Consider the following 17,340-nt stretch of genomic DNA (forward strand, 5'->3'; position numbering starts at 1 on the left):
TTTATGTCTCTCCATGCTACAAGCTGTGGCTCTTCTGCTTAACTTTCTCAGTTAGGCTCTCAGCTCTTCTATCACCTGGTAACCAGTTCCATGCATTACATTTTCTCTGTTGTAAATACTAGAAGTGGGTGCTATTTTTCTGGTTGTCCCTGTCCCTGACAGCTAATCCCACTCCAGATCCACCATAATACTAAGTCAATATTCTGCAATGCTCCAACTTCTGGGTATTTAGGTACAAATATACCTACCCGCTTACAAAATTAGGGTTTTGTTGTTGTTGTTGTTGTTTGTAGTTGTTGTTGTTTTTTATAAACTTATTTACTTTTGGCTGCATTGGGTCTTCATTGCGGTGCGTGGGCTTCTCATTGCGTTGGCTTCTCTTGTTGCAGAGCGCGGACTCTAGGCAGGTGACTTCAGTAGTTGTGGCACGCGGGCTCAGTAGTTGTGGCTCACGGGTTCTAGAGCGCAGGCTCAGTAGTTGTGGCGGACGGGCTTAGTTGCTCCGCAGCATGTGGGATCTTCCTGGACCAGGGCTCGAACCCGTGTCCCCAGAGTTGGCAGGCGGATTCTTAACCACTGCGCCACCAGGGAAGTCCCACAAAATGAGGTTTGTAGTAGGTTATTTATTGCAGTGTTGTTTGCAATGCCAAAAAGGAGAAACAAACCCCATTTCCTATAGGGAACTGGTTAAACAAACATTGGGACAACCACAGAGCTGTAAATATACCAATGCATATTATTCAGTGAAGAAAGCAGAGCACAGAACAGTTTAAATAGTATGTTATCTTTTGTGTAAGAAGGAGAAGAATAAGAATATGTTTGTACTTACATAAAGAAACACCAAAAAATACACACAAGAAAAATAATAAAACCAGTTACTAATGGGGGTGGGACAAGGAAGAACAAGGCAGACAGAGACAGGAGGGAGAATTTTCAATATATACTCTTTATGTTGTTTTAGTTTTTGAGCCACAAAGATGCATTACCTATTGAAAAAGTAATAAAAATTATTAAAATGCATAAAAAGGAAAAAACTGCAACCTAGTCACTAAATGATAAACATAACCAATATCAAAACACTTTATATAAAATTATAGGAAAGTGAAAGATGAGAAAAGACTACATATTGTATAATTTCAACTACTTTGCATTCTGGAAAAAGGCAAAACTATGGAGACAAGAAAAAGATCAGTGGTTGTCAGGGTCTGGGAGGGAGGGATGAATAGGTGGAGCCCAGAGGATGTTTAGGGCAGTGAAAATACTCTGGATGATATAATAATGATGGATACATGTCATTATACATTTGTCCAAACCCACAGAATGTACACCAAGAGTGAAGCCTGAGGTAATCTATGGACTTTGGGGGATTATGATGTGTCAGTGTAGGTTTATCCTTGATAACAAAGGTACCATTCTGGTGAGTGATGTTGATCATGGTGGAAGCTGTGCATATGTTGGGGTAGGGAGTACAGGCACACCTCAGAGATGTTGTGGGTTCAGATCCAGACGACTGCAATAAAGCAAATATCGCAATGAAGCAAGTCACATGAATTTTTTTATTTTCCCATTGCATAGAAAAGTCATGTTTACTCTATACTGTAGTCTATTAAGTGTGCGATAGCATTATGTCTAAAAAAAAATGTACATACCTTGATTTAAAAATACATTATTGAGGGCTTCCCTGGTGGCGCAGTGGTTGAGAGTCCGCCTGCCGATGCAGGGGACGCGGGTTCGTGCCCCGGTCCGGGAAGATCCCACATGCCGCGGAGCAGCTGGGCCCGTGAGCCATGGCCGCTGAACCTGCGCGTCCGGAGCCTGTGCTCCGCAACGGGAGAGGCCACAACAGTGAGAGGCCCGCATACCGCAAAAAAAAAATAATAAAAATACATTATTGCTAAAGAAAAATTGCTAACCATCATCTGAGGCTTCAGCGAGTCGTAATCTTTTTGCTGGTGGAGGGTCTCGCCTCAGTGTTGATGGCTGCTGACTGATCGAGGTGATGGTTGCTGAAGGTTGGGGTGGCAATTTCTTAAAATAAGACAACAGTGACGTTTGTCACATCAATTGACTTTTCCTTTGATGAACAATTTCTCTGTAGGCTGCAATGCTGTTTGATAGCATTTTACCCACAGTAGAACTTCTTTCAAAATTGGAGCCAATTCTCTCAAACCCTGCTGCTGTCAATTAAGCTTATGTAATATTCTAAATCCTTTGTTGTCTTTCAACCATCATCACAGCATCATTACCAGAAGTAGATTCCATCTCAAGAAGCCAATTTCTTTGCTCATCCATAAGAAGCAACTCCTCATCCATTAAAGTTTTATCATGAGATTGCAGCAATTCAGTCACATCCTCAGGCTGCACTTCTACTTCCAGTTCTCTTGCTATTTCCACCACCTCTGCAGTTTCTTCCTCCACTGAAGTCTTGAACCCCTCAAAATCATCCATGAGTGTTGGAATCAACTTCTTCCAGACTCCTGTTCATGTTGATATTTTGACCGGTTCCCGTGAATCATGAATGTTTTTAATGGCATCTAGAATGGTGAATCCTTTCAAGAAGGTTTTCAATTTACTTTTCCAGATCCATCAGAGGAATATCTATCTATGGCAGCTACAGCCTTATGAAATGTACTTCTTAAATAACAAGACTTAAAAGTTGAAATTACTCTTTAACCATGGGCTGCAGAGTGGAAGTTGTGTTAGCAGGCATGAAAACAACATTAATCTCATTGTACATCTCCATCAGAGCTCTTGGGTGACCAGGTGCACTGCCAATGAGCAGTAATATTTTTAAAGGAATCCTTTTTTCTGAGCAGTAGGTCTCAACCATGGGGTTAAAATATTTAGTAACCCATGTTGTAAACAGATGTGCTGTCATCTGGTATTTGTTGTTTCATTTATACAGCACGGGCAGAGTAGATCTAGCAGAATTCCGGGAGGCCCCATGATTTTCAAAATGGTAAATGAGCACTGGCTTCAACTTCAAGTCACCAGCTGCAGTAGCCCCTAACATGAGAGTCAGTCTGTCCTTTGAAGCTTTGAAGCCAGGCATTGACTTCTCCACTCTAGCTATTAAAGTCCTAGATGGCATCTTCTTCCAATATAAGGCTGTTTTGTTGACACTGAAAATCTGTTGCTTAGTGTAGCCACGTTCATTAATTACCTTAGCTAGATCTTCTGGAAAACTTGCTGCAAGCAGCTTCTATGTCAACACTTGCTGCTTCACCTTGTACTTTTATGTTATAGTGATGGCTTCTTTCCTTAAATCTCATGAACCGGCCTCTGCTAGCTTCAAACTTTTCTTCTGTAGCTTCCTCACCTCTCAGCCTTCATTGAATTGAAAAGTTAGGGCCTTACTCTGGATTAGGCTTTGGCTTAAGGGAATGTTATGGCTGGTTCAATCTTCTATCCAGACCACTAAAACTTTCTCCACATCAACAATAAGGCTGTTTCACTTTCTTAGCGTTTGTGTGTTCACTGGAATAGCACTTTTAATTTCCTTCAAGAACACTTCCTTTGCATTCACAACTTGGCCAACTGGTGCAGGAGGCCTAGCTTTTGGCCCATCTTGGTTTCAATGTGCCTTCCTCACTAAGCTTAATCATTTCTTGTTTTTGATTTAAAGTAAGAGGTGTGCAACCCTTCCTTTTACTTGAACACTTAGAGACCACTGTGAAGTTATTAACTGGCCGAATTTCAATATTGTTGTGTCTCAGGGAATAGGGAGGCCTGAGGAGAGGGAGAGAGATGGGGGAACAGCCAGTCGGCGGAGCAGTCAGAATACACACAGCATTTATCAATTAAGTTCACCATCGTATATGGGCATGGTTAATGGCTCCCCCAAATAAATATTACACAATACTAACATCAAGGATCATTGATCACAGATCACCACAACAAATGTAATAATAATGAAAAAGTTTGAAATATTGCGAAAATTACCAAAATTGACACAGAGATATCAGGTGAACAAATGCTGTTGGAAAAAATGGCACCAACAGACTTGCTTGATGCAGGGTTGCCATAGACCTTCAATTGTAAAAGAACACAGTATCTGCAAGCACTATAAAGCAAAGCACAATAAAACAAGGTATGCCTGTATAGGGGAACTCTCTGTACCTTCTTCTTAATTTTATCATAAACCTAAAACTGCTCTTTAAAATTCTTAAAAAAAATTAGAGGAAAGGTGAAAGCCAAGGGAGGGAGAGAGAAAGAGAGAAAATACGTGGAGAGCTACAGTCCTCATTTACACAAATGGTAAAGAAGCCATAGTGGATATGTTAACTCCCTTCCTCCATCAATTCAAGCTTTGGTTGCCTTTGGCTAGTGTAAGTCAGTTAAAGTTCTTTGCCTAGTCAATTGATCCTTAGACACCTTTGATTCCTGAGGTGTCTAAGCCTGCCTTGTTTTTTGTTAAACTTAATAACTGGGCATGTAAAAGAAAGCATCCAGACGCCACTAGCTTTATAACAGTAACCCTAATACTATAACCCTAATACGGTAACCCTTTGATAATCAGGGCCAATCACACCAACCAATACTAGAAGCCTTACTTCTCTAGCTGTGAACTGAGTTTCTTGACTGATCACAATGTTTTATGAAACACAACAATGGTACCAAAAAAAAGCATTCAGTGATTCCATGGATTATATCAATGGTAGAATTATGACAAACAGAAATGGCAAATAATGCAGATTAAGTGTCAGTATTGATGATTAAAAAATGTTTCCCCCACGGCTTCCAGATAAAGATGGCAGATTGAGTATAATAATTCAATTTCACTTCCTCTGAAACTCCACTGAAAGTACGGTAAAGAGATTTTTTTTTTTTAACTCATAAACCTATAAATCCAGAGAGAAGAGAAGAAGAGACAATAGCAACAAAATATTAAGGCTGGAATGTGGAAAAGTGACTTAGGATATAGTGGGGAAAGCCAAGAACTAAATTCATGTATATCACAGAATCTTCCAAAGGCTCAGGAACTAAGTGGACTTTTGGAAGTGGGGGGAGGGGGGCAGGGTAAGAAGGGATATTAAATAAGGACTGATAGAATGCAGTTTTAAAATACATTCCCAATCTCCCAATTCCTCCCACCCCCCCTTCCCCCTTGGTATCCGTACATTTGTTCTCTACGTCTGTGTCTCTATTTCTGCTTTGCAAATAAGATCATCTATAACATTTTTCTAGGTTCCACATATATGCGTTAATACACGCTATTTGTTTTTCTCTTTCTGACTTACTTCACTCTGTATGACACTCTCTAGGTCCATCCACGTCTATACAAATGACCCAATTTCGTTCCCTTTTATGGCTGAGATACATATACACTATTGATACTATGTAAAAAATAGGTAATTAATGAGAACATACCGTATAGCACTGGGAACTCTTCTTAATGCACTGTGGTGACCTAAATGGGAAGGAAATCCAAAAAAGAGGGGATATATTTATATGTATAGCTGATTCATTTTGCTGTACAATAGAAACTAACACAACATTGTAAAGCAACTACACTCCAATAAAAATTAATTTAAAAAAATAAAGTACATTCCCCACCCCTTGAGCGTGGGCTGAGCTTAGCGACTTTCTTCTAAAGACTAGGGTATGGGAAGAGAGACACAGGTAACGAGAGAACCCAGAGACACCACCTTAGCTACGTGAGCACTCAAGTTTAAGATCACCAGTCACAAGTCATGTTGGTGTCATGTTCTCCTGATACGATGCAGTGAAAAGGGCAGTTCATCTGTGGCATTCTTCCCTCAAATCCATATTCCTGATGTAATCATGACAAACCCAAACATCAGGCAAACCCAAATAGAGGGGCAGCCTACAACACGTGACCTGTACTCTTCAAAACTGTCAAGGTCACAAAAGACAAGGAAAGACCAAAAAACCGTCACAGCTTGGAGACTAAGAGATCATGATGATTGAATGCAGTGTAATATCCTGAAACAGAGAAGGGCATCAGTGAAAAAACTGGTAAACTCCAAATAAAGTCTGTGGTTTTGTCAACGGTATTGTCCTCATGTTAATTTCTTAGTTTTGGTAAATGCAGCTTGATTATGGAAGATGTTACCTTTTGGGGAAGCTTGGGGAAGAGTGTACAGGTACTCCGTACTATCTTTGCAACTTTTTTGTAAATCTAAAATTTCAAAATAAAAAGATATAAAAATATAAAATGGAGAAAAGGAGATAGAGCTCTACTTCCCCTCCCTCATGGCATTAACTCTTCCTGCAGAAGACTGGAACTGGTAAATGCAGAATGACTGAACAGCTGTGGTGCAGGTACCCTACTGGGAAACAGGAGCAGGACCTAAACTGTGCACACTGAATGATAAGACCCAACGCCAGCCTTAGAACTGAGCGCCTGGGCCCCCCACTTGTTAGAGAGCCCTATGAATCAGAGAGATGAGAGAATAAATTCATGGAAGAACACATGGGTATCGTTATCAATCAAGGCCCAGCACCCAGTGCTGGCACAGTGCAATCTATAACCTTAAGTATGTCCCTTTTGTGACACTAACTTCATTTGAAGATGCTTCTCCCCCTCGCTTGCTCTTGTCCTCCTTTCTCCTCTAAATAAAAGGTGACTGTCCCTGAATGCTGTATAGGAATGTGGGTTGTGCTTCTGCTGTCAAACACAGACTTTGCTACAGAAGGAATATGAACAGCAAAAGCACTTCGGTAAGAGAAAATACAAATTAATTAGTTTGACAATCTTTCTTCCTGAGAGCACGGATGAAATAGATACTTGCATATTAAAGTCTCAAGAGTGTCGGATGTCCATCTTTTTAAATTTCACTTCAAATTCTAGCTGGAGTATCCAGTGATATGCACTAATTAGCATACTATTCAATACCGTTATACACAGCAACTGAGAAACACTTTGTAATATTAAATAATTCATATTACTCTTAAGTCTGTGTGTATATATGTCTAGATATAACAAGTGTGAAGCAAGCTATGTATTTCACACTGACAGATGGATACTAATTCTAGAATTGTAATTTGTTTTAGTTTTATAAAATGGTTAATATGATTTAAACAAAACGTTAAGTTTGAATTACCAGATAAGCAATAATGAGAGATGGAGCAAGAGACGACTTCTCAGTTTTCTCCCTCAATGAGTCATGGTTTCCTTAGGCAAGGTTTGCACAACAGGTAACACTTATCCAATGCTTCTTACACCAGAGGCAATTTCCTCCCTTGCCTCACCTGGGGGGCAGGCATTTGGCAATATCTGGAGACATTTTTGATCGCCATGACTCAGGGCTGGGGTGCTACTGGCATCTGGTAGATAGAGGCCAGGGATGCTACTAAACATCTTACAATGCACAGGGCAGCCCCCCAGAGCAAAATGATCCATTCCAAAATGTTAATAGTGCCACAGCTGAGAAGTCTGTTTTAGATAAATCTAGGAGCTTGGGGTTCTCTAAGCTTTGATGTCTCTCATATACTACTATTCCACTTGTCAAGACCCCACTCTTCCCTAATTTAGCTTAACCTGACATTCATATAAAATGCTTGGCAAAGTATGTGGATTCACATACTAATATAATTTACCAAATCACAGAATCAGTCTCTGAATTTGGTTTTCAGTTACCTCAGCCCTATGACTACAAGCAATAAGAGATTTTTACAACACTATCCCATAAAGACTTTTGAGTTTTATTCTATTAAGGCAACACTTTTGCAATTTGAGTATGTCACCTGCTTGCTTTAAATTACCCCATGCGATTAAAGGCACCCATCATGGTTTAATCACACCTGTTCCCCTTTAAATTGAACTATGGCAACAGCTATCTGATTCCCCAGAGCTTCCTCCTCAGTGCGTACATAGTTCCATATAATCATACAAAATAACTTGATTGGCTATTTTTCCATTGCATACGGAATGCCACTTTACCATCATGGAATATGAAAGAAAGTCTCTGCATTTTGTCTGACCTCTATGTAATAACCGTTTCCCTGAGGACGTGTTGCCTGCAGCCCACTGTCTGGAACCACTAGATAGTAAGCTCCATGGAGCCAGGGACCAAGCCTATCTTATTAATCACTGTATTCCCAGCACCCAGGCTGTACTTGGCACATAGCAGGCACCCAGTTAATATTTGTTGAATTAATTAGTAAAGTCAAATGTCAATTCCTCTAAGAAACTTTTTTATTAAAGTGCTTATTACATATGTTTCTTCATCTGCTTTTCCTCCTCAACTAAGTCTCTCAAGACAGAGACCTAATCACAAAGATACTTAGTAATCTAGTTACCAAGGTACAGGAAAGACCTTTCAAACAACTCATACAATAAAACCAACATCCCTGCTACCATCGTCAAAAGAGACAGTGTGAAAGAACTGAGAGCTTAAGAACTTACAGGCTCTTCACATAGGGAAGTAAAACTGTGGAAAGGCTGAATAGCTTACGTTTCTAAGTACACGCAGTACTGGTCTCCAAGAGATAACCAAACTGCTTTCACTCCTATCCTCCCCAAAAATGCCCTCTTGAAACAGCCTGAATTTTTTTTTTACATCCTAATAATGAAAGAAATTCTTCCAAATTTAAATTCATTTGAACAGGCATTCTTCTTTAAAATAACAATTATATCTGAAAATGTTAAGAGGTTGGCTATTAATAATCCATGTACTCATTAGGGCAAATCACTACAGTGAAGTTACTTTTTTTCTAATATCAGAGACTCTCCAAAACAGGAATGTAGGTAATTTTGGTGCAAAGAGAGCTTTGACAGGAGAAGATAGGCTTGAATGGACTGGGGCAACGTGGTAACTAGGGTAGTTAGCACCAAGCACTATGAAGTAGAAGAGAAGCAGATAAGAGAAGTGAAAGGATGCTGAAGACAATATACACCAATTTACAAACTGCCTAAGATCACTTCAAGACTTAGAGAACACAGGTCTTCCCTGGTGGCGCAGGGGTTAAGAATCCGCCTGCCAATGCTGGGGACACGGATTTGAGCCCTGATCCGGGACGATCCCACATGCTGTGGGGCAACTAAGCCCGTGCGCCACAACTACTGAGCCTGCGAGCCACAACTACTGAAGCCCAGGCGCCTAGAGCCCGTGCTCCGCAACAAAGAGAAGCCACTGCAATGAGAAGCCCGCGCACCACAACAGAGAGTAGCCCCCGCTCACCGCAACTAGAGAAAAAGCCCGTGCGCAGCAACGAAGACCCAACGCAGCCAAAAATAAATAAATAAATAAATTTATTTTTTAAAAAAAGACTTAGAGAACATCTTCGGCTCTTGTTTCTGCACTTCACTTGCTCTCTGGTTAGTACTGTGGTTCACCTGCTTCTAAATTAAGGATTACATGATGGATTCTGGGAGGAGGCTTCTTCTGAACATGAAGTCCACTAAATACCACCACTGTGCTGCTCACTTTCCTTGCAGCCACAAAATTGTGCATGCCCAATGCCCCTGTTAGTACTGTTGAGGCAACAATTAACTTTCTGCCACTTTGGAAGGTCTAGAGCTCTCAAAAAAGTCTTGTGATGATTTCATCACCTGACTAAATTACCTGACACAGAGCTAAGAATGATTCAATGACTGCTTACAGAGTATAAAAACTGATTAATTCCACTCAAGGGGAAAAAAATCACTGACAAAACCAAACACTTTTACTAATTACTGTACTGCCACTCCATAAACACATGGTAGCTTTTATAGTAAAAAAAGATAGTTCCACTATGCTGAATTACAATCCCTTAGTTGAATGCTAAGCATAATTTAATTTTATTAATTTTGAGGGGATTTGTATAAAATCACTCCTTAATTTTATGAAATGCAGATTACAATACAGACTGTTTGCCATGATTTAATGCATAGCTTGTTTTTTTATTTTCTTTTCAGTCTATGTATATTTGATTAATAAATAATAAAAATAGAACCAAACACAGCAGTAGTTCTCAGCTTACCTTCTTCCAGTAGAAAAAGTTTCCATTTCTCCATGGATAAACCAATGTTTACGGAAAGTGTGACAAAAAGTCACTTTGTTTTTATATTTAAAAAAAAAAAATCCTAGGGGTGGAGCCCCTCATGGCGCAGCTGTGTGGGCTGAGGCGGTACTGGGCACTCCTCACCCTGCTGGCATCGCTGCTCCTCTCCCGCTGAGGCGGCCGACGGAGAATGTGGCGTTCATGGAAGCAAGGGCATCTACTAAGAGTGAGGTGTTTCTCCAGCCACACACAGCTGCACAGACTTTTGCCGAGTTTCGAAGAGTGTGGGGAAATGCCGGGCCTCCATCCCTAAGTGGTGGTACAGTGTCACTGACGGATCCTGCCAGCAGTTTGTGTACGGAGGCTGTGGAGGGAATGACAATAATTCCATGACCAAGGAGCAGTGTCTTGCAAAGTGTGCTGGTGTCACAGTAAACACCATCGATGACCTGTCCAGGAATGGAGCAGATTCCTCTGTCCCAAGTGTTCCCGGAAGGCAGGATTCTGATGACCTGTCCAGTGATATGTTCAACTGTGAAGAACACTGCACTGCCAAGGCCGTTCCTGGGGCTTGCCGTGCATCCTTCCCACGCTGGTACTTTAATGCCGAGAAGAACTCTTGTGATAACTTCACCTACGGCGGATGCCGGGGCAATAAAAACAGCTACCCCTCCAAGGAGGAGTGCGTGCAGCGCCGCTTCGGCAAGCAGTTGTGTCCTGCCCTGGCCTGCACTAAAGCGGTGGTCCTGGCAGGGCTGTTCGTGATGGTCCTGACGCTCTTGCTGGGAGCCTCCGTGGTCTGCCTGATCAGGGTGGCGCGGAGGAACCAGGAGCGCACCCCCCGGACTGTGCGGAGCTCTGGGGACGACAAAGAGCCGCTGGTGAAGAACACTTACGTCCTGTGAATGCCCTGCCGCCAAGGGGCTGCTGCCCTCCTCAATCCCCCGTTAATGAAGAGAATCTGGGAAGGGAGGGGAGACAAGTGTTGAACGCATCTGTGCTTTTTCAAATAGAGTGATTGGTTTGTATTTGCGCGATCATTAGGGCTTTTGGTCTGTTTGTTAATCCAGAAGGTAAGAGGGCTGCTCCCTGGTCTCCCGCGATGGGTTTGCTTTGGAAATTCTCTTAGTGAAGGGCTGTGCACGTTGCAAATGGTCTTAGCCCTAGATCGGAGTCGGTTCCTCTTCGATTTATTTCTTTGCTCCACGTATAGTTTTCTTAGCTTATGTTGAATCCTATTGTCTCCTTTCCGATCACAAAAGTAATGTTTAATAGTTTCCTTTGTTTGTTTTCTGTTTTGTTTTGTTTTTTAAAGTAAGCAGAAACATGTTTTTTTAATTAGGATTCTGAAAGGAAGAAGTAAAATGTACAAGTTTAATAAAAATGGCCTTCCCTTAAAAAAAAAAATCCTAAAAGTGGAAGGGAAAAGCAATCATTAGTTTACTTCCTATATATGGTTTGACTAACTTTTAGTAACCACAACCCCTATGTTCAGTACAGATTAGAAGAAACCTTATATTCAGACCATTTTAACTCTTCAGGGTATGTGGATTCTATCAGGAATAAACTTTTAATTTTTCTTTTAATTGAAACAGTATTTACTATTAAAAAATCACATGGCACTGAGAAGCAGAAAAGAAGATTTGAATAAATGGAGAGAGATATACTTGTGGATCAGAAAACTGGCCCTTCAGCCATCCATGCACTACGGACTTCTGCCAGGTGGTTAGCTTCCCTAAGCCTGTCATGAAATACCGACAGATTTCCTGCTTCCCTCAACTAGTCAACTGGTATCTTTGGATTTTCTCTTTCAATCTAATCCACCTGCCATCATCTCCCTGCCTTTTGAATTGTATACATCACTTTATCCCTTGAGTTTCCTTTGCCTAAAAAGAACTCTTTCTTCACCATTTTCTGTTCTTGGTAAGATGCAGCACTTTTTCCCCAGATCACACCAGCCCAAGAGTAAAGTATTAAGTCTCCCAAATCCGTATGTCTCTGACTCTGATTCGGACTCTACCAGCACTTCAAGAGCTCCAGCTTCCCTGCCACAGCTTTGGGTGCCCCAACGGCTGCCTCATGGATGCTCTACAGAAAAATCCTCTTGATTACCCACTTGGTTGGCGCCATTTGCTCTTCTGCTGCTGCTGTTTCCTGGCGTTGCTAATGAACAAAACAGCAGCCATGCTGCCGTGGCCACCGACGGTACTATAGCTAGCTACTGGGACCCACCAACAGGTACCAGTCCTGATGGAACCTGCCGATGTCTGTGCCATGGGTCCTGTCCTCTGACACTTCCCAAGCCTTGCAACTGATGCTATTGACACTTTCTGTTCTCAGTGTTACAGCCACTATAATTCCTACACCATTTTCCACTTTAGCTACCATGCTCTATCATTCTGAGTCTGAGAGTTGGGCTGTAGAACTAAATGCATAAGCCATTTAGATCATCTGTCCACTACAATGCTGGCCAAATGTCCTTCAATCAAACATAGGCTCCTGAAAAATCTTCCCTAGTTTAAAAAATTAAGCATTTATTTATTCTGCCTTTTTAGGAAAAACTTAATTCATCTCCAGTTGATAAAGGAAAGCTCCTCTTTATTGAAGAATGCTAGATAGTGATAATAAATGTAAAAAGAATGGGAGAATCAGAAAATCACCATTTGGCACCCCCTGCCCCTCAATGAAATAATTGATTCAAGCAACAACCATCAGTGGATGTCAAAAAAGATAAATAAATAAAACAAATATGGCAAAATGCTAGCACTTACTGAATTCAGTGGTGGGTAAATTCTTTTAATCTTCTGAAAAAATTTTTTTCAATAAAAAGTTGGGGCAGGGTCAAGTCTCCCTTAAGGTGAGGTCTTTCTCATGAGGATTGGTGTTCCTTTATGTAAATGGAACCCTGGAGTCACCTACCCATGCCAGAAGCCAGATATATACTAACTTGTGAGGTGAGCACAGCTTCAGCCTGAGCTGAGAACCCTGCTACACTTCAGTCATAGTGCCTTCCTGATGCCTTCCTCTTTCTGACCCTTTCAGCTCTGTTTCCTCCCATCTGTCTTAAGGACAACCCTTGAAAACAAATACGAGTTTACAATTGCATAGTCACAACAGGGAGCAAACCAGAACCATCTGGGGAGCTTTTTCAAAAGATACACACCCAGAGCCTGACCTATAGATATTTCCATTCTTGGGCGGGCCTTGGGCACATGATCTTGAAAAAGTCTCCAGATAACTCTGATATACCTCTCTGAAAGAGAGCTGTTTCTCTGAAACTATACTTAGGCTTTTTCCTGAAGAATCTATACAAACATCCCTGACTTACAATGGTTCAACTTAACGATTTTTTGACTTTACAATGGCATGAAAATATGCATTTAGAAGAAACTGTACTTTGAATTGCGAATTTTGATCTTTTCCCAGGCTAGCGATGATACTCTCTCTTGATGCTGGGCAGCCACAGCCCCCAGTCAGCCACACAATCACAAGAGGAAACAATTGATACACTTAAAACCATTCTGTACCCAGACAACCATACTGTTTTTCACTGTCAGTACAGTATTCAATAGATCGCATGAGACAGTCAACACTGTATTATAAAATAGCTTTGTGTGAGATGATTTAGCCCAACTGTAGGCTAATGTAAGTGTTCTGAGCACCTTTAAGGTAGGCTGGGCTAGGCTATGGTGTTCAGTAGGATAGATGTACTAAACGCATTTTCAACTTACAATATTTTCAACTTATGATTTCAACTTAGGTTTATTGGAACATAACCCCATCATAAGTTGAGGAATATCTGTATACATAAGAAAGGATGGGGGCAGATTTAGAAATTGAAAAGATAAATATCAACTTAGGAAACTGAAAAAAATTCAAATTGTTGGTATGGTAGTTATTAATGCTGCTCACTGGTGTCTAATTCCCTCTTTCCTAAACCCAGAAAACTGCACTTTCCCCTGCTTGTTTGAAGTTGGACCTAGCTGTGTTACTGGCTTTGGCCAATGAAATATAAGCATCAGTGCATGTGTCACTTCCAAGCAGAAGGCTTCAAGAGACAGCGCACAGGTCACCATAGCCCCTTTTCCCTCCCTTGGTGATGGTGGAAGCACCTGTTAAGATGTGCTGAGATCCCTGGGTGACTATGATGAAAAAGCCTCTGTCATCCCAGGACATGAAATGGGAGTAAGAAATAAAGATTTTTGTGGAAAATCATGGAAATATGGAAGTTGTTCATTAATGCAGCATAATCTACTCTATCTGGACTGATAAACTGGCAAACCTTCTTTCACGGAGCCAAAGCAATTTAAAGAGAATCAGTTCTGTCTTCATCAATGACTAAAAATTTACAGAGACGGTGTTGATAGAGGGAAACGGGGGAGCTTTAGGGTCAGAGCTACCTAAGTTTAAATCCATGTTGTCATTGTTTGTTGTAATAATAAAAATAGTATATAATGTCTGTGTAATATACAATTACTTTAGTAACCACTAACACTTATGAAGTGCTTACTATGTGCCAGGCACTGTGCTGAGCACTTCACATGGATTATTTCACTTATTCTTCCATAACTTGCCCAAGGTCAGAGAGCTAGGAAATGGTGGAACAAGGATTCTAACACAGGCAATGGAGGCACAGAGCCTGTGATCTTAACTACACCTCTATTTGCCTCACTCATTTGCCTCTTCTATAAATGAAGATTAGGCAATATGCAAAAAGGTAACATGAGTGATTACTTATCATGACCTACGGGAATGCAGTACTGTAAAAAGACAGGGAGCACAGGCACAATAATCAAATGCTACATTACTATACTTGCATTACTTAATGGCTAGTATTGAAATGATCACTGTTAACTTCTTTAAAGAAAGGTTTTTTAAAGTAAAGATACAGTGTACAAACAGCACCCATAAAATGCCCAATGATGTAGTAACTGTATCCAGTAGCTCCAAGCCATTATGTCTTAAAGTCCAAGAAAAAAGTTTTCAAGAATAGCAAGAAGATATTTTACGCTCAGCTAGCCGCAAATGATATACTGGGATCATTCATTTTAATAACCTTATGTTCATATATCAATTGTTAACTACATAAGAAAACACCATTATTAAATGTGAAGCCATTTGTTCTGGACCCTTTCTTCATTTGTTTAACTTCCTCCTTTCTTTTGCTTCCTTATATAATACCGTAAGAGTACAAGTACAGACTTTCTACATAGACCGTCATGTCTTCTGCAAACAAAGACAGTTTTATTTTCTCCCTTCCCAATCTGTATACCTTTTACTTCCATTTCCTGTCTTATTCATTAGCAAGGACTTCCAATATGATGTTGAAAAGGAGTTGCCTTGTTCCTGATCCTAGTGGGAAAGCTTCTAGCGTCTCACCATTAAGCATGATGTTCACTGTAGGTTTTTCGTACATGTTCTTTATCAAGTTGAGGAAGTCCTCTCTATTCCTACCTGACTCAGTTTTTTACGATTAATGACTATTGGATTTTGTCAAATGCTTTTTTTGCATCTATTGATAGGATCATGTGACTTTTCTTCTTTAGCCTGTTGATGTGATGGATTACACTGACTGATTTTCAAATGTTACACCATTTTATATGTAACTGTATATAATTCTTTTATACATTGTTGGATTCCATTTGCTAATATTTTGTTGAGAACTTTTGCACCTATGTTCATGAGAGATATTGGTCTGTAGTTTTCTTTTATGTAATGTCATTGTCTGATTTTGATATTAGAGTAATCCTGGCCTCACAGAATGAGTTAGGAAGTACTCCTTCTGCTTCTATCTTATGGAAGAGACTGTAGAGAATTGGTATAATTTCTTTCTTAAATGTTTGGTAGAAATCACCAGTGACCCCGTCTGGGCCTGGACTTTATGTTTTAGAAGATGATTACTTATTCAATTTCTTTAATAGATAAAGACCTATTCAGATTGCCTATTACATGATCTTTTGATAAGAAGGGTTCATTCCACCTCTCTTGCTAAGATCTTCCATAACTTATGGCTTCATAATTTCCTTCTCAGTTTGGCATATGCCTTTTAGTCCCTTGTCATCTCTTATCACTCCCACTCCCTGCATATCTGACTACTTACATTTCTCCCAAAATGTCAAACTCTGTCATACTCCCATGCAGTTACAAGGGCTTCTCTGTATTCCTAAGGCATCCTTTTCTAACTTGTATTTATCCTATCGAACTCAGCTTTCTGCAGAAGCGTTTCCTGATGTTTCCAGGCAAGTTAGCTGCCTCATTCAACCTGTATAATAGAGAAACAAAAATTATTCTTTAAAATTACCAAAAAAGTCCAAACTTTTTAATAGTTATTTTAAATGTTCGACGTAATTCAAGGTATGCAATAAATACTGACCTGGTTGTGGATTGTGTCCTTTATAAATTCATTATCTAAGACAGACAGACACACTTTGACACAGCACATCAACGACGATACAAACACTGAACAATAAAGTATCATTTCAAGATAAAGGTGAAGAATATATCAAGATTGAAGACAAACTGAGTACTCATTTAGGTGTATGCTTAGATGTGTCACTTATTAGGAATGCATTACAAAATGTTTGAGTCTTTTTGTTTCTTTTTATTTATCCTGAATGATTAAGCGCTTACACTCTGAAGTCACATAGACTTCAAACAAACACTACTTATAATCTGTGAGATCTTGGGCAAGGGAGTAAACCAAGCCTCAGTTTCCTCATGGAGATAAAAAATAAACAGTAACTGGTAGTGATATTAAATGATGGTATTGATATTACTTGAATTATTAAAAATAGTGTCATTATGTAGACCTCTCTTTCATTCCACATACAGTGATGGATAAAATATTTTTTTATCATGAATCCTTAGTGCCCTGTGAATAATAGCCTGTTGAAAAGAGAACCCTTTCTCCAACATAGTGCCCCTTTATTCATTTTTATAACTTTGACAGAAGTAGTTGAATACAGCGGCCACTAGATGGGGCAACATTCCTAGCAGAGTAATCCTTCCTAACCAAGAACTTTCAGTATTTATTAAAAATAAATCATGTCTAGAAAAATAATCACTCATAATTATAGGTTACCTGGATACATTTTACAGGGAAACATACATGACTTTGAATACCTCAGAGATATTAATATGAGAAAACAAGCAGGACAAAGATTTGAATACACCATAGTCATATGTGGTATTACGGGCTGAACTGTGTTCCCCCAAAATTCACATGTTGAAATCCTAAACCCTGGGACCTTAGAATGTGACTGTATTTGGAGGTAGGGTCTTTAAAGAGGTAATTAAGTTAAAATGAGGTCATTAGGGTGGGCCCTAATCCACTACGACTGGTGTCCTTATAAGAAGAGGAAATTTGTACACAGAAGTGTACAAAGAGAAGAC

The 17,340-nt window shown here is 40.1% G+C and overlaps 1 protein-coding gene across 1 annotated transcript; it reads left to right on the forward strand.

Moving 5' to 3' along the window:
* Window positions 1–9,935: 9,935 nt before the first annotated feature.
* On the forward strand, window positions 9,936–10,853 carry LOC132427101 (kunitz-type protease inhibitor 2-like). Its single transcript, XM_060014218.1, has 2 exons — window positions 9,936–10,118; window positions 10,180–10,853. Exons 1-2 carry the CDS (start codon window positions 10,049–10,051, stop codon window positions 10,851–10,853), a joined length of 744 nt encoding a protein of 247 aa, XP_059870201.1. The 5' UTR covers window positions 9,936–10,048.
* The last annotated feature ends 6,487 nt before the right edge of the window (window positions 10,854–17,340 follow it).

Source organism: Delphinus delphis, chromosome 6 (assembly GCF_949987515.2).
Source record: "Delphinus delphis chromosome 6, mDelDel1.2, whole genome shotgun sequence".
Lineage (NCBI taxonomy): Eukaryota > Metazoa > Chordata > Mammalia > Artiodactyla > Delphinidae > Delphinus > Delphinus delphis.

Coding starts and splice junctions, on each gene's coding strand:
- LOC132427101 (XM_060014218.1), top strand. CDS start 10,049: ATGGCGCAGCTGTGTGGGCTGAGGCGGTACTGGGCACTCCTCACCCTG. Junction 10,119..10,179: donor GGCATCGCTGCTCCTCTCCC/GCTGAGGCGGCC, acceptor ACTAAGAGTGAG/GTGTTTCTCCAGCCACACAC.